General features: G+C 41.6%; 1 protein-coding gene across 1 annotated transcript in view; it reads right to left on the bottom strand.

The window, feature by feature from the left end:
• Nucleotides 1-1,654: 1,654 nt before the first annotated feature.
• Nucleotides 1,655-18,619, bottom strand: part of MOCOS (molybdenum cofactor sulfurase) — a 56,297-nt gene continuing 39,332 nt past the window's right edge. Inside the window, exons 12-15 of the mRNA XM_061130756.1 lie at nucleotides 14,955-15,060; nucleotides 11,011-11,149; nucleotides 7,908-8,012; nucleotides 1,655-3,392 (exon numbers count right to left, since the gene is read on the bottom strand). Of these exons, the coding sequence (XP_060986739.1) occupies nucleotides 3,240-3,392; nucleotides 7,908-8,012; nucleotides 11,011-11,149; nucleotides 14,955-15,060 (503 nt within the window). The 3' untranslated portion in view covers nucleotides 1,655-3,239. The remainder of the gene's footprint in view (nucleotides 3,393-7,907; nucleotides 8,013-11,010; nucleotides 11,150-14,954; nucleotides 15,061-18,619) is intronic.

Here is an 18,619-nt window from a genome sequence, read left to right on the forward strand (position 1 = left end):
GTGGCTCAGCTGGTAAAGAAGCCACCTGCAATACGGGAGACCTGGGTTCAGTCCCTGGGTTGGGAAGATCCCCTGGAGAAGGGAACAGCTACCCACTCCAGTATTCTGGCCTGGAGAACTCCATGGACTGTATAGTCCATGGGGTCGCAAAGAGTCAGACACAACTGAGCAACTTCCAGTTCACGTAACAGTGGGAAGGTCAACTGGTGCAACCACTATGAAAAACAATATAGACGTTCCTCAAAAAATTAAAAATAGATGATCCAGCAATTCTAATCTTGAGTTTATATCCACAGAAAATTAAATCACTAATTCAAAAAGATATATGCATCTCTGTGTTCATTGTAGCATTATTTACAACAGCCAAGATATGGAAGTAACCTAAGCACCCATCAGTAGATAAACAGAAAAAGAGGTGCATATATGCATTAGAATATTACTCAGACATAAAAAAGAACAAAGTAATGCCATTTGCAGCAACATGGATGAACTTGGAGATGGTCACACTGAGTGAAGTCAGTCAGACACAGACGAGTATCATATAACATCTCTTACATGTGAAATCTAAAAAAAGCATACAAATAAAGTTATTTACAAAACAGAAGGAGAGTCATGGACGTAGAAAACAAACTCATGGTTTCCAGGGGATAAGGCGGGGAGGATAAACTGGGAGACTGGGACGGACACATACAGACTACTATACGTAGAACAGATGACTGATAGGAGCCCATTGTATAAAGCACAGGCAACTCTACTCAATGCTCTGTAAAGGCCTGCACGGGAAAAGAATCTTAAAGTGGACGTACACATGTGTATAACTGACTCACTTTGCGGTACCCCTGAAACTAACACAACATGGTAATTCAACTGTACTCCAATAAAATTTTTTTTTAAAAAAGAATGAAATCTTGCCATTTGTGACAACATGGATGCACCTAGGATATTATGCTAATTGTGAAGTAAATTGGACAGAGATAAACAAATACTGTATGAATTCACTTATATGTGGAATCTGAAAAACAAAACAAATAAGTACACATAACTAAGCAAAGTCATGGATACAAAGAAAAGAACAGGTAGTTGCCAGAGGGAGGGGAGCAAGAGAAAGAAAACTGGTGAAGGAAATTAAAAAGCACAAATTTTTAGTTGCAAAATAAATGTCAGGGGTATGAAACAGTATGGGAAATATAGTCAATTATGTAATATCTTTCTATGGTGACATATCGTAACTAGACTTATCCTGATGATCATTTTGAAAAGAATAGAAATATTGAATCACTATGCTGTGTACCAGGGACTAACATAATATTGCAGGTCAATTACACTTCAAAATAAACTCATAGAAAAAGAGATCAAATTTGTGGTTACCAGAGGTGGGACATGGGTGGGAAAATTGGATAAAAGCAGTCAAAAGATACAAATTTCCACTTATAAGATAAGTAAGTCCCAGGGATGTAAGGTACAACTTGATTAATATAATTAACACTGTTTTATATTATATAGGAAAGTTGTTAAAAGAGCAAATCCTAAGAGTGCTCATCACAAGGAAAAATTGTATTGGTTTCCATTTCTTTAATTTTATTGGGTTAGCTGAAAAAGTTCCTTCAGTTTTTTAAGTAAAAATAAAAGACACATTTTTCATTTTTACCACTAACTTTATTGAACAACACATTCACCGTTTTGTTCCACTATCTTGGGCCATTTTTCAGGCAACTTCATAATTCCATCTTCCCAAAACTTTCTATCTTATTGAGCAAAGAACTGTTCCAGGTGCCTTTTACAGTCTTCCAGGGAATGGAAATTTTTTCCATTAAGAGAATAAATGGAAATCCGAAGGGGCAATGTCTGGTGAACACAGTACATGAATCAAAACTTCCCAGCCTAGCTGTAACAGCTTTTGCCTGGTCATCAAAGAAGCATGAGGTCTTGCATTATCCTGATGGAAGATTATGCATTTTCTGTTGACTAATTCCAGATGCTATTCGTTGAGTTCTGCTTTCAGTTGGTCTAATTAGGAGCAGTCCTTGTTGGAATCAATTGTTTGGTTTTCCAGAAGGAGCTCATGACAGAAAACTCCCAACCCCACCATATACACAACATCACCTTCTTTGGAAGAAGACCGGACTTTGGTGTGGTTGGTGGTGGTTCATTTCACTTGTCCCATGATCTCTTCTGTTCCACATTATTGTATAGTATCTACTATTCATGGCCTGTCACAACTTGTTTTCAAAACAGAACATTTTTCTTTACATTTCAGTAGAGAATTGCATGTGGAAATACCATCAAGAAGGTTTGTTTCGCCTAACTTATGTGGAATTGAAACATCAAAGCAATTAACATAACGAGTGGTGCAAATGATTTTCAACACTTGGTTTGGGTATTTTGAGTATGTCAGCTATCTACCATGTGGTGTAACAGTGCTTGTTCTCAATTAATTTCTCAATTTGATCATCATCAACGTCAACGGGTCTACCCGACTGTGGCGTATTGTCCAGTGAGAAATCTCAAGCTCGAAACTTTGCAAACCACTTTTCACACATTCCATCAGTCACAGCACCTTCCCCACACACTGCACACATCTTTTTCTGCATTTCAGTTGTGTTTTTACCTTTCTTGAAATAATAAAGCATATTATGCCAAGAATGTTGCTTTTCTTCATCTTCAATATTAAAATAGCAATATAAAAATTCACTAATTTTGATGTTTTTTTTTAATGCATGCTGATATGACAGCAGTCACAATATTTTAATCTAATAAAATTGTTTCAAAAGAAGCTAGACAACTAAGCTCTACTAGCGCCATCTTGTGGAAAAAATGAACAAAACTTTTGGCCAGCCCAATATATCTATACAAGATGGTTCACTGAACTTGGGGCTTCCTCGGTGGCGCAGTGGTAAAGAATCGGCCTGCCAATGCGCAACAGACCCAGGTTTGAATCTCTAGGTTGGGAAGATACCCTGGAGAAGGAAATGGTAACCCACTCCAGTATTCTTGCCTGGAGAATCCATGGACAGAGGAGCCTGGCAGGCTATGGTTCATGGGGTCACAAAGAATCGGATATGACTAAACACACGCGCACTGAACTTACATGGTAATCATTTCATGATATATGTAATTCAAATCATTGTGCTGTACATCTTAAACTTACATAGTGCTGTATGTCAATTATATCTCCATAAAACTGGAAGAAAAAAGAATGAAGAGGGTAAAAGAGAAATTTTAATATACTGAAAAAAAATTTAGGAGATAGCATCCTGAAATTTCTCAGTAGCAGGTATATCATGGTGTTCTATGTTTTCTTTCAGCAGAGGGAGCACCTGAGATCCTACGGAGAGGTAACATGGAGAAGATAAATCCAAAGACGTATGCATCAGATACACTCCAAATTTCACCTGTGAACAAAACAGCAACACCAGGAAGACAGGTTATTTTAGCAGTTAAAATAACTTTGCAAATAATAATGTTCCACTAAAATTAAGTCGGGTCTTTAAAGACAGGTCCTGGGACTTGATATGTCCTGTCTGTCATGTAGTAGAAGCAGTGAGAAACAGGGAGAACCCTGGTCTTCCCTGGTGGTCCAGGGGTAAAGAATCCACCTGCCAACGCAGGGGACACTGGTTCCATCCCCGGTCCAGGAGGCTTCCATGTACTGCCGGGCAACTAAGCCCATGTGCCACAACTACCGAGCCTGTACTCTGCAACAAGGGAAGCACTGCAAGAAGCCTGTGTGCCGCACGACAGAGTAGCCCCCACGTGCAGCAACAAAGACCCAGCCTAGCCAAAAATAAAAATAAATTAAAAATTAAAAAAAAAAAAATGACACCACAGATTCTCATTCTGAAGAGTTTTTTCCTAATAGTCTTCCACACCTTTTTATTGCTGGACCTTCTAGTCTTTCTTCCTGCCTATATCCCCTGAGTTTCCCACAGGAGGGCTTTGTCCTGCTCTGGGCTTCTGACCCACTGTCAGGCTGATTTCTGCTCTGTTCCCTGATGCAAAAGCCATTTTGTGAAAATATGGGCAAAACTCTGCATTTTCTATAAGAACGTGTGATATGCACTGAGTTCTCCAAATTCTCCGGAATAAAGATGGAAGGTCCAAACTGAAAAGTCGTGTGAGTTTACTCCAGGTTTGCCATCAGTGCGAGTGAGCCAGGAGCAACCCTTTAGAATATGAGACATGCTCCCAGGTCTCTTCATTCCTGGGATTATAGCAGTTGGCCAGCACCGTGGTCCAGGCCCCAGGCTAGGGACCGGAACCAAATCAATTCCTTAGTATTTGTGTACATGTAGGTGAGGAATACATAGGAGTTCTCTGTACTTTCTTTGCAGTTTTTCTATAAATCTAAATTTATTCCAAAATTTGAGAAAATAAAAGACTTGCACACAAGAATTATAGTGACGCTGAGAAATACCACTTCCATGTCTAGTAGCATTCGTGCCCACCCGTCCCCTCTCCTGACAACCTGTGTGGGGCAGACTCAAGGTCCCCATGCCCCCAGCTGACAAGGCCGGCTGCACCTGGGCAGAGAGAGACACTAGTGTAACACCCAAGTGCAGCCGCTCTGCAGACCACACCTGTGCACATCTGCAAGGAAAGTTTTGTCGATCAGTGGCTGTGAAACAAAAACTCTGGCTTTGGAGAAACACAAGAAACAATGCAGACATTTTACCATCAGTTAACTTGCCAGGCTGTTACTGGAAAGAGATGAAACACTTGCCTTCTTTCTATTAATTTTCAAGAATTGTTCCATGCAGCCTGACTGCTTACTTGGCTTTCTGGAATACTTTGCAAAGAGAAAGTCCTGACAGAAAGAGCGAGCCCAGAATGAGTCTTCCTAATGAATCATCTGTTAGAAAGTCAGCTTTTATCATTTAAACTCCATAATAACAGTCATTTTAGCCTCAAGAATATGACTTACAAACTTATTACAGTGAAATTTATTGAATCTTTCTGGGCAGCTATCCTGTTCACTCTAAGGCATTTTTTTTTTCTTCGTGAGATTTCTGTGACAAAGAAAACAAGATGACAGAATTACTTTACTTACTATTTCTTCCCCGCTCTTGGCCACACCATATGGCATGCAGATCTTAGTACCATGACCAGGAATCTAACCGATGCCCTCTGCAGTGGAAGTGCAGAGTCTGAACCAGGACCACCAGGGAAGTCCCTTTTTTTTCCTTTTCTTTTTTGTAACTATTTCTTTTTTTTTTTTTTTAATCTTTTTTTTTTTTATTAGTTGGAGGCCAATCACTTCACAACATTTCAGTGGGTTTTGTCATACATTGATATGAATCAGCCATGGATTTACACGTATTCCCCATCCCGATCCCCGCTCCCACCTCCCTCTCCACCCGATTCCCCCGAGTCCTCCCAGTGCACCAGGCTGGAGCACTTGTCTCGTGCATCCCACCTGGGCTGGTGATCTGTTTCACCATAGATAGTATACATGCTGTTCTTTTGAAATATCCCACCCTCACATTCTCCCACAGAGTTCAAAAGTCTGTTCTGTATTTCTGTGTCTCTTTTTCTGTTTTGCATATAGGGTTATCGTTACCATCTTTCTAAATTCCATATATATGTGATAGTATGCTGTAATGTTCTTTATCTTTCTGGCTTACTTCACTCTGTATAAGGGGCTCCAGCTTCATCCATCTCATTAGGACTGGTTCAAATGAATTCTTTTTAATGGCTGAGTAATATTCCATGGTGTATATGTACCACAGCTTCCTTATCCATTCATCTGCTGATGGGCATCTAGGTTGCTTCCATGTCCTGGCTATTATAAACAGTGCTGCGATGAACATTGGGGTGCACGTGTCTCTTTCAGATCTGGTTTCCTCAGTGTGTATGCCCAGAAGTGGGATTGCTGGGTCATATGGCAGTTCTATTTCCAGTTTTTTAAGAAATCTCCACACTGTTTTCCATAGCGGCTGTACTAGTTTGCATTCCCACCAACAGTGTAAGAGGGTTCCCTTTTCTCCACACCCTCTCCAGCATTTATTGCTTGTAGACTTTTGGATAGCAGCCATCCTGACTGGCGTGTAATGGTACCTCATTGTGGTTTTGATTTGCATTTCTCTAATAATGAGTGATGTTGAGCATCTTTTCATGTGTTTGTTAGCCATCTGTATGTCTTCTTTGGAGAAATGTCTGTTTAGTTCTTTGGCCCATTTTTTGATTGGGTCATTTATTTTTCTGGAATTGAGCTGCAGGAGTTGCTTGTATATTTTTGAGATTAATCCTTTGTCTGTTTCTTCATTTGCTATTATTTTCTCCCAATCTGAGGGCTGTCTTTTCACCTTACTTATAGTTTCCTTTGTAGTGCAAAAGCTTTTAAGTTTCATTAGGTCCCATTTGTTTAGTTTTGCTTTTATTTCCAATATTCTGGGAGGTGGGTCATAGAGGATCTTGCTGTGGTTTATGTCGGAGAGTGTTTTGCCTATGTTCTCCTCTAGGAGTTTTATAGTTTCTGGTATTACATTTAGATCTTTAATCCATTTTGAGTTTATTTTTGTGTATGGTGTTAGAAAGTGTTCTAGTTTCATTCTTTTACAAGTGGTTAACCACTTGTAACTATTTGTTATCTATACTCCTTATCTCTTCAAAAAGATTTGAAAGCATCAAAAATACACGTAATAAAAAAAAAGTGACAACATCACTCATTATTAGAGAAATGCAAATCAAAACCACAATGAGGTACCATTACACGCCAGTCAGGATGGCTGCTATCCAAAAGTCTACAAGCAATAAATGCTGGAGAGGGTGTGGAGAAAAGGGAACCCTCTTACACTGTTGGTGGGAATGCAAACTAGTACAGCCGCTATGGAAAACAGTGTGGAGATTTCTTAAAAAACTGGAAATAGAACTGCCATATGACCCAGCAATCCCACTTCTGGGCATACACACTGAGGAAACCAGATCTGAAAGAGACATGTGCACCCCAATGTTCATCGCAGCACTGTTTATAATAGCCAGGACATGGAAGCAACCTAGATGCCCATCAGCAGATGAATGGATAAGGAAGCTGTGGTACATATACACCATGGAATATTACTCAGCCATTAAAAAGAATTCATTTGAACCAGTCCTAATGAGATGGATGAAGCTGGAGCCCCTTATACAGAGTGAAGTAAGCCAGAAAGATAAAGAACATTACAGCATACTGACACATGTATATGGAATTTAGAAAGGTGATAACGATAACCCTATATGCAGAACAGAAAAAGAGACACAGAAATACAGAACAGACTTTTGAACTTTGTGGGAGAATGTGAGGGTGGGATATTTCAAAAGAACAGCATGTATACTATCTATGGTGAAACAGATCACCAGCCCAGGTGGGATGCACGAGACAAGTGCTCTGGCCTGGTGCACTGGGAAGACCCAGAGGAATTGGGTGGAGAGGGAGGTGGGAGGGGGGATCGGGATTGGGAATACATGTAAATCCATGGCTGATTCATATCAATGTATGACAAAACCCACTGGAAAAAAAAAAATAATAATAATAATAAATAAATAAATAAAAAGCCAAAAAAAAATAAAAGAAAAAAAAAAAAAAGTGAGACCTAGATGGGTGGGGTGGGGTAGGAGGTAGAAGGGAGATTCGAGAGAGAGGGAACATATGTCTATTTACAGGCTGATTCATGCTATTGTATGGCAAAGACCAACACAACGTTATAAAGCAATTATCCTCCAATTAAAAATAAACAGTTTTTTTTAAAGTGAGGAAATGAATGGAAAGGAAAAATAAGATAGTGTCACAAAGTCTGAACCTTGATGGTAGCCCATCAGCCTTAGAATGTTCTCCCACTTCTAAAAATCACAGCATTATTAAGGATTAATTCCAGTGTAGACAATGCATCAGGATCTTAAGATGGGGTGTCATATTTAGCAATCATGCTTACCTTTCTCTCTCGCCTCTCAGAAAGCTTTTGGAAAACATCTTGGTTTCGTTGTCCAGTTTGCTGATCGATGCAAATCATCTGACATCTGTTACAAGGTCCCAAAACCTGGGCGGTGAGAAGGGAAAAGACAGCATTGTCATGAAACTGACCCGACTGTCCCACTCTGCAGGGAGGAATCTGGGTCCAAGAGGAATGGTTGTAAACAGCCAATTTCAGACTCACAGAGAAACACTCCAACTGCAAGGAGCCAAGAGTGCCACCTCTTCCCAATGCCCACTAGGGAATCGCCCGCATGTGTTTGCCAGCTGACAGACCACTGCAGCAGGGTTTTGTAGAAAAAGAAAAGGGTGGTCGTGGCTCGCAGGTGGTTATCAGGGGATGTGGGGCTTCCTCCAGGGAAGACGAGCACTGATGGCAGGACTTTCTGGGAGGAGATGGCCAGCCACACTCCCTGTGCTGCTGTGATGGCCACAGATCACTTGAGACTTGGGCAAATAGTTCACGCAACCACAGGTGCCCCTGTGAAACACACTGCAGTTTGCACCAAGGCCTGGCATGCCTGTGCGTGGATGCACTCAGCTCTTCTCCTTTGAAGCCAAGTGCACGGCTTCTCATGCTTTGCTTGATCAATAATCTTGCCATAAAGGTCTTAATTCACATAACTCTCTCATGTTTGAATCTTTTAGACTAAATCTCTCAAAATGAGGTTATAAAGTCAATACGTATAAAGCTCTTATGACTTGATAATACCCAGTGAGAAACTGCTTTCCAAAAGAGATGTGCTGGATTTTTTTGCATTGTAACTACTTCAGCACTGAGTATTACCACCAATAAACATCTCTTAAGCATTTACTTAAAAATTTTGCTATCACTGAAGTATAGTTGATTTATGATGTTTTGGGTATACAGCAAAGTCATCTGAAAAAAAAATAACCCATTGCAGTTTATAAGATTCTGAGTATAGTTCCCTGTGCTATCCAATAGGTCCTGGTTGTTTACCTATTTTATATACGTCATTGCGTATCCATTAATCCCAGGTTCCTCATTTAGCATTTACTTTTTGAAAGACACAATATTAACTATAGCTTATAATTTTTAACACCTGCATAGGACAACATTGTATGGATATAGCCCAATTTATTTAATCAACCTCCCTCTTATGGATATTTAAGGTATTCTGCAATTTTTATATTTATAAAGTATTGCAATAAGTAATTTTTAATATATCTTCACCTATTTGTAAGAGTACTTTTTACGGGATATACTTCTACAAGTAAATTTATTGGGTCAAAGGGCATGTATATTTTGACTTTCATTAATTAATGTTTATTAAGTATCATGACCTAAAGAAAGCAAAGCATCTGAGAGAGGTTTTTTAAAGCCTTTCTTGTACTCATGTCCCCAGTATCTTACAACTTACGTGTTACAAAGTAAATTTCTGAGAGTGATCCTAGTCTAGTTGTAGTTCTTTCTCTTTCCTTTTCCTTCTTTTCTTCCTTTCTTTCTCCCTCTCTCTCCATCTACCATACATTTAGTGTTTACTCTGGACCAGGCAGGATAAGTCAGAGCAGACGCTTTTACAGCATGGCCAGGACACAGCAATAGAAAATGAAGAAGAGGAAGTCAGGATGGACAGATGAGGGGAAGGGCAGGAAGGCTGGCGCAGAGAGAGGTCTGCGGGAGGGAAAAGAGATCGCTTTTTCAAGGGGGAGCAGCTTCCAGCATAAGAGGAAGTTTGGAGAGGCAAATGGATAGAAAAGCTCTTTGGGGCATTCGTGTGCGTGTCTATGTGTGTGTGCCCTGCAGTTTATCGCTACCCCCACCTGCAGGGCTTCCCAGGTGGCACCAGTGGTAAAGCACCCACCTGCCAATGCAGGTGACATAAGAGACGTAGGTTCCATCCCTGGCTGGGGAAGATCCCTTGGAGGAGGGCATGGTAACCCACTCCAGTATTCTTGCCTGGAGAATCCCATGGACAGAGGACTCTGGCGGGCTACAGTCGATGGGGTTGCAAAAAGTCAGACACGACTGAAGTGACTGAGCACGCACAGCATACCCAGCACCTGCAGAACTCTGAAATCTTCCCTTAGAGGTTAAATCACTGTGTACTGCCTTCCTGGAAGTTAGAGTGATGTTCTGTGCAGAGGACCCGTCCTTCCGTCCCCAGCTCATCCTTAGCTGTCCGGGCCATTCATTTTGTCAGCAACCATGGTGCACTGACTCTGGTCAGGACTGTTCCAGGCCCTAGACGGACAGTGGGGAATAAACAGACTTGGTCCCACTCTCCTACACTCTGAGAAAATGAGCATACACTGTGTGGAGCGTGACCCCGGGTGGGTCAGGAACAGTCTTCCTAAGGAGGTAACATTTCAGCTAGACCTGAAGGAGCTGCAGGAGAAGTGCACCAGGCAGAGGGGACAGCAAGGGCAAAGGTCCTGAGGCAGGAATCTTGGCTTGTTGAGGGGATGGAGAGAAGGTCCGCACAACAGGCAGAGAAGGAGGGGTGCTGACCCTGGGGAGATGGGAGAGGCCACGGGGCTCAGGTCTCGGGGGCCTCATCCACTCTCGTGAGGAATGTAGATGTCAGCTGAAGACTTCGGGTTTGGGGACCCCAAAGCCTGGGGAGGTAGGGCAACTTGGTGCCTCATCCTTTGACTGCAAGCTCCTCCCCGGCTTCCAGTGAGGCCAGAAGCAAGATCGTGAGAAGTACAGCCGCCCCGGGCACCGAAGGACCATAAAGCATCTGGGACGTCCTCCAGGAGCTCCAGACAGCAAGTTTCAAGAGGAGGAAGTTCTCACAGACACAAGCATTCCAAGAAATAGCTAGTCTAGATACAGCAATGAGGTCTGTACCTCCATCACCTGTACATTCTCTCTTCTTCATGTGAAACTGCCACCCACCCCCTTGAAGGAAGGATGGATGGATCATTCTAAGGGGTGACCCAGGATGCAGATGTCACATACCCTCCCACTGAGATTTTGTAGGGAAGAGTCAACCCCAAGGGTGGGATTCCCTTCTACCAGCTACTATCCCAGCCAAGGGTTGAGGTCAATACCCACTGACAACCCTTAAGGAAAGATAACAGGACTTCTCAGAACTTACCTGGAAACGCAAGGAACCAACTGAAATTTCATCCCATTTCTCTTCTTCAAAAGCCCTTGTTCCATTGGTAATAATATTGGCACGGAATCGTGAGATGAGATTGTTCATTGGGAATAATTCTTCTTTGCCATTCTCACAGCTATTTAAGACACACCAGAAAGAGAAAAGGTGGGGAGGCATGGATAATTGCACTATTGTAGTAAGTCAACATTTCTGCCATTTCGATGCCTGAGTTCATCAACGGTACTGTGGCCTGAGGCTTAGATGATCAGAACAAGCTTTTATCATGAGTGCAAGGCTAAAAGACACACCTCTGTTGTCGGACCTCCAGGATCTCCCCTGGAATGTGGTCCCACCTCCAATGAAGATGCTCACAAGAGGCAGTGTGATGGATGAGTCGATCCTTCCTGACAAGATGAAGAACTTTGGTAACCCAGTGAACAGGGGTCAAGTGGATAAACTTGTGAGAAAATACCAATTCTACAAGGTGAGCCAGGACAAGGCATTTAAAGAATGTCAACAGGCTTAACTACCAAGGACCTAAAAAGTACCAAGAGCTCACACTGTTTTTGGATATTTTTGGATATTAGACCATCATAAAGCTATATAGAGTATATACATGGGAGGTTTTAATATGTATTTTCTATGGAGAACAGATTGGTGGTTACCAGAGGTGAGGGGTGGGCAGAATGGGTGAAGGGGGTCAAAAGGTACAAACTTCCAGTTATAAGCAAGTCATGGGGGTGTAATGTACAGTATGGCAACTATAGTTAATAATAACTGCATTGTCTAAAAAAACACTTATTGCATATTTAAAAGGTGCTAAGAGAATAAAACTTAAAAGTACTCATCACAAGAAAAAATTTTTGCAGCAATGTGTGGTGACAGATGTTAACTAGAATTATTGTGACCATTTCTCAGTATATACAAATATGGGCTCGTGTGGCACACCTGAAACTAATATAATGTTGCCTGTCAACTGCACCTCAATTAAAAAACTTTATTTCCTAACTTCCATCCTGTTTGCAGTTTTAACTGCTGCTGCTGCTGCTAAGTCGCTTCAGTCGTGTCCGACTCTGTGTAGCCCCACAGACGGCAGCCCACCAGGTTCCCCCGTCCCTGGGATTCTCCAGGCAAGGACACTGGAGTGGGTTGCCATTTCCTTCTCCAATGCATGAAGTGAAAAGTGAAAGTGAAGTCGCTCAGTCGTGTCTGACTCTTAGCGACCTCATGGACCGCAGCCTACCAGGCTCCTCCATCCATGGGATTTTCCAGGCAAGGGTAATAGAGTGGGGTGCCATTGCCTTCTCCAGCAGTTTTAACTAGGTGTATGTTATTTATGTAATTTTCTTGTTTAAAATTTTTGTTTACTACCATGAATGAATGAATGAAGTTCGCTAGTCGTGTCTGACTCTTTGCGACCCGATGGACTATACAGTCCATGGAATTCTCCAGGCCAGAATACTGGAGTGGGTAGCCTTTCCCTTCTCCACAGGTACCATGAAAACGTTCCCTGTACCTCCATGCATCCCATCCCTAAGGTAAAAAAGCACTGAAAAAGCATCTGAAAACTTCAGCAGACAAGCACACAATATAAGCCCATTAAGTTGAGTTCAACCTTTTTGGTACCAGGAACTGGTTGCATGGAAGACAATTTTTCCTGGATGAGGGTTGGTGGGGGCATGGCTTCAGGGTGATTCAAATGCATTACATTTATCGTGCACTTTATTATTATTACATCAGCTCCACCTCAGATCATCAGGCATTAGACCCCGGAGGTTGGGGACCCATGTTCTAGAGTGAAAGAAGCCATACTGGTGATGTTCCATGGGGCTGACTGAGAGGGGCATGAGGAAGGGGTCTGGTGAACTAGAAATGTCCACTGCCTGATCTGGGCGGTGGCTCCATGGGTATACAGACATCTGTAAACATTCACTGAACTATGTACTTATGATTTTTGCACTTCATTGTACATTAATAAAACTTTTAAGTTTCGGGGGAAATCCTTGAGCATACTGGAGTCTGCCTGGAGATAGAACTGAAAGACTCTGGGGGAGAGAAACGGGTCCGTGTCTGTATCCCAATCCCCTCCAAACAGTGGACAGCCAGAAGAAGCCAGGGACCAGAATAACCAAGTCCAGCTTTGCACTATGTGTAATTCCCAGGACCAGTGACAACCGCAGGGTCCCTGTGGGAAAGGAGAGGGTTAGCAAGTCCCAGTCCTAATATCCTTTGATTCTGGATTTATCCTCCAGGTGATAAACCCTCCCTTGTGCTTTATAAAAGGGAAAGTTTTATGTCTAAAAGCTATCAGCATCAGTATGTATACAAGAGCATCCATCAAATTCGAAACCAGAACCACGAACGCTCACCATGTACTAACCACAGGCTGTTTCTCTTATCTTTGATCACCTGTCCTTCCTACCCCCCACCACTTGTCAGCTTTTCACTAAACCAGCTGATAGGAACCAGAGCTGCATCAAGCCACGTCTTCTTCCATACCAAGAATTCCAAAAAACCACAAACTTGATCCCTCCAGGGCTCTGAGCACCTAAGAATGAAGGTAACTCAGTGCTGGGAAAACTCAGTGAACACCCAGGGACCATGCATCACGTTACTGCCCCCAAAACAGGGCAGGCTGGACCTCAGCAAGGGAACACCATTGTCTGTTTTTGCAGATGATGATAAACACGAATTGGGAAGCCCATGTGACGCAGTGGTAAAGAATCCACCTGCCAATGCAGGAGACACAAGAGACACGGGTTTGATCCCTGGGTCAGGAAGATCCCCTGGAGTAGGAAATAGCAACCCACTCCAGTATTCTTGCCTGAAAAATCCCACAGACATAGGAGCCTGGTGGGCTACAGTCCATAGGAGTCACAAAGAGTCAGACACAACTGAGCGACTGAGCACACACATAAACAGGAACTACTACAAAAGTCCATCTTTGTTGTTCTTATTAAGCTACATTTGTACATGTTTGTGTGTGTGCACACAGGTGCCGAGGACCACACGGCATGTGAGAGTCACAGGAGCCTGGCTCAGGGCACAGACGGGTGTAGACGAATGAGCCGCCTGTCTCTGACATAATAGCTTACAGACGGGTGTAGATGAATGAGCCGCCTGTCTCTGACATAATAGCTTACATAATAGCTCTTTTTGTCCCAGTGGTCTGATTACCTTGGGATTTCAATTTCCTCTTTGGAACAGTGAGGGGGCTTGAACCACCCAAGACCCTTTCTGGAGCAGACTTTTCCAGAGTCTTTGGGAGATCTCTGGGTGGGAGTGAGCAGGCAAGGGTGCTAGTTCTGTATGATGATACAAATGATATCTACAGTTATAACTGGAAAAGCATAACTGCTATTTTCACTCAAAATAACTGTGGAAGTAGGACAAGGCTCCTAGGGGCCAGGGAACAGTGGGAGGGTGGGCAAAACAGCTATGTCAAATTGCTGACAATTCCATTCATTAAAGCAAATGTCAAGAAATGAAATGATTAGACAATAAGAGTTGGGATTCTCCACTAAGCATCTTGAAGGCATCAAGAAGAACACTGGAAGAGAACCCTCTAAAAGATTAAGGTAAACTGGCCCAAAAAGTTTTGTGACTTCTGTGGACCTTAGGTTCTCAATGAAGGGTCTGGACTCAAGATTCTCAGAATTTTTCTCTCTGGGCAGGTAACTGGCTCACTCCCAGGGGCAAGTGGTTACACCTGTCTGCTATTCTGAAAGTGTTAGTCACTCAGTCACGTCCAATCTTTGTGAACTTACGGACTGTAGCTTTCCAGGCTTCTCTGTACACAGAATTCTCCAGGCAAGAATACTGGAGTGGGTAGCCATTCCCTTCTCCAGGGGATCTTCCCAACCCAGGGGTCGAATCTGGGTCTTCTGCATTGCAGGTAGATTCTTTCCCAAGGCAAATAGCAAATAGTAAAGGAATCTTACCTTGTGCTTAATTGCTGCTGAAGTTCCAAAATACTGGATCTGTTTATGAGCAGATATTGTGCCTCATTCACCAGAGAAAGGGCAGCTGTTGTATGAGCAGACTGATCTAAAAAGGATGGAGTATTTAAAAGAAGGGCTGCTGGACAGGGAAACAACTTGTATCCACTGATGGGTAAACACATGAGGAAAACGTGGTATACATGCACAATGGAATATTATTCAGCCATTAAAAATGAAATCTTGCCATTTGCAATAACATGGAAAGACCTTAAGGGCATTATGCTAAATGAAATAAGTCAGAGAAAGGTAAGTTCTGTATGATCCCACTTATAGGCGGAATCTAAAAAAAACAAACAACAACAACAAAAACCCACCAAAAAACAAGCTAACAAAACACAACAAAACAAGCTCATAGAGCAGATTGGTGGTTTCCAAAGGCACAGGGTGGGATGGGCGATATGGGTGAAGGGGATCAAATGGTACAAACATCCAAGCACAAAATATATAAGTCTTGGGGAGGATAATGTATACTGTGGCAACTATAGTTAATAAAACTGTATTGCCTATTTGAAAGCTGATAAGAGAGTAAATCTTAAAAGTTGTCATCAAAAGAAAAAAAAATGTAACTATGTATGGTGACTGATGTTACCTAGACTTGTGATGATCACTTTGCAATACATACAAATATCAAATTGTGTCATACACCTGCAACTAATATAATGTTGTATGTCAATAATACTAAATTCAAAAATTTAAATTAAATAAATTTTAAGAGAAGAGTTGTTTTCTTGGAATGCAAATGAATTGTGGTTCTATTGACTTGCATTTTTAAATAATACAGATTATTTCTACAAGGGAAAGATTGGTGCCCGTGGGAATAATAAAAATGTTCTAAACATAATTCAAACAGAAAGAAAATTAGCTCCTAGAAGATTCTGTTACTAATCTAGAAAAAAATAATAAAATGCTGATGTTAAATTGTTCCAGCAAAGGAGACTTGGAGGCAACATTTCGAGAAGAGATGGAGCTGTGGGGAAGTAGCGGGACTCTTCCCCAAGAAAGAAGAAGGACCTTGATGAGGGTCCTGGGTCCAGGACGATCTGTATTTAGTCAGGGAATCTAGTTAAGGAAAAGCTGGGTTTTGCCCTTGGCAAAGTTTGTAATATTGACTTTGCTGTTAGTCACTAAGTTGCATCCAATTCTTTGTGACCCCAAGGACTATAGCCTGCCAGGCTCCTCTGTCCCTGGGATTTTCCAGGAAAGAATACTGGAGTGGGTTGCCATCTCATTCTTCAGGGGACCTTCCTGGACCAGGGATCAAACCCACGTCCACTGCATTGGCAGGTGGATTCTTTACCACTGAGGCACTAGGGAAGCCCAATATTGACCTTAGATATATAGAAATAAGACAAGTTTTAAAACTACAGAATTTTTTTTGAAAAAGGAGTGGAAGAAAATATCAAAGCCATGCAGAACTGCCTCAACCTGTCACCCAGCTTTGATCAGCCGCTTGTTGGGTGCACCATAGCTGTCACTATACAAGATGTTGATTTGAAAGTGTTGCCTGGACCAAAACCTAGGGAGCTGTTTCAGATTCAGGCCTGTGGATGCCAGATTACCAAAGAATGGATAGTGCCAAGAGAATCACTTACAGGTTCTTTACCTCCATGGCTTATTTGCTAGAACAGCTCATCAGAGCAGCGAGGTGTCCACAAAAGGCCCTTCTCACCCTTCACTGGGAAAGACCGCACCTTTCGTGTGGCATATTGGCCCTGGGGCTAAAAATCTCCTGGGTGGAAAAACAAAAGTCCCATTCACAGCCCTGGAGTCTGTGCTGAGAAAATAAAAGTCTCTCAAGTGTGGGTGAATGATTCTCCTGTAGGTCAGATGACTTCCAATTCTTTGCTAACCACAAAACTGCAGGAATTAATTAAGCTGTCAAGTGACAGATGATTAAGATCATCTGATCTTAAGGATGATCAGATCATTAACATCAGATCATCTGATGTTAGATCCCTGTGCCTCAGAAGAAAGGTTTGAGTGACACTGCGCTAACCAAATTCCATCATCCCCAACTCTTTTTTTTTTTCATTTATTTTTATTAGTTGGAGGCTAATTACTTTACAATATTGTAGTGGTTTTTGCCATACATGAATCAGCCATGGATTTACATGTGTCCCCATCCTGAACCCCCCTCCCACCTCCCCATCCCCAACTCTTTATTGACTTAAATAAGATTCTTCAGAAAAGAACCAACGCCCAGCACCAGCTATAATAGATGATAGCAGTTCATGGACACAGGAATTAATCATGGGCAGTCAGTCATCTCATTAAGAGATTTATTTTCCACTATTTTTTCTCTTTGTTTAATAGCTATTTTTCAAATTTTATAATATACTTTTTATTGCTTTGATCAACTGTGTTGATTTTTTTTTTTAATTACTAAAAATCATGATAAGAACTCAACCTGGAAAAAATGTCCTAACACTGAGACTCTACAATCACAGTAAACTTTAAAAAATTTTATGCATTTCAATTCATATATAATTTTAGTTTCAGGTAAATATGATAGGGTGATCAAGGAAAGATTTTTCAAACCTAAAATGTATAACACTAAGATAAAATTCCATCAAGGAAGTGGAATGGCAATCCAAGTTGAAGAAGGAAAAGGAAAGAAAGATAATTTCTGTACATTAAAAATAGTTTTTCAGGATTTCCCTGCTGATCCATTGGCTAAGAATCCACACTTCCACTGCTGGGGGTATGGATTAGATCCCTAGTTGTGGAACTAAGATCCTGCATGCCTCGAGGTGGGGCCAAAAAAAACCCAAAAAAACAAAAAAAATAGTTTGTCCATATGCATATTTTTTAATGAATACTCATAAGAATCAAATTATTATGATAATGAGATCCCACTGGCTTATATTTAAAAGGGCAAAATACGTGTTTTCATTTTGATGACTACAAGTGTACTTTGTTTTGTGTTTCCCAGGCGGCACTAATGGTAAAGAACCCACCTGCCAATGCAGCAGACGTAAAGAGACACAGGTTCGATTCTTGGATCTGGAAGATCCTCTGGAGGAGGACATGGCAACCCATTCCAACACTCTTGCCTGGAGAATCCCACGGACAGTGGAGCCTGGCGGCCTACAGTCCATGGGGTTGCAAAAAGTCGGACACAACTGAAGCAATTTAGCTCACAGCATGCACAAACTTCGTTTTATTGAATTCCACCTTAATCGAACCTCACAGGTACCTAGCAGGTACCTTTTTATAAATTGAAGGTCTGTGGCAACCCTGCATCAAGCAAGTTTATTGCACCATTTTCCCAACAGCACCAACAGCTTTTGCTCACTTCATGTCTCTGTGTTGCATTTTGGTAGTTCTCGCAATGTTTCAATCTTTCTCATTATTATATTAGTTACGGTGATCTGTGATGTTACTATATGATCTATGTTCCTAAGTTATGTGATCTTTGATGTTACTATGACTTGCTGAAGGCTAAAGTATTTTTAATTAAGGTATGTACACTGATTTTTAGACCTAAAGCTATTATATACTTAATAGATTATGGTAGAACATAAACATAACTTTTATATGGACTGGAAAACCGAAAAAATGTGTGACTTGCTTTTGTGGTGGTCTGAAACTGAACCCACAATATT

The sequence above is a fragment of the Dama dama genome, chromosome 27 (assembly GCF_033118175.1).
Source record: "Dama dama isolate Ldn47 chromosome 27, ASM3311817v1, whole genome shotgun sequence".
In the NCBI taxonomy this organism is placed as follows: domain Eukaryota; kingdom Metazoa; phylum Chordata; class Mammalia; order Artiodactyla; family Cervidae; genus Dama; species Dama dama.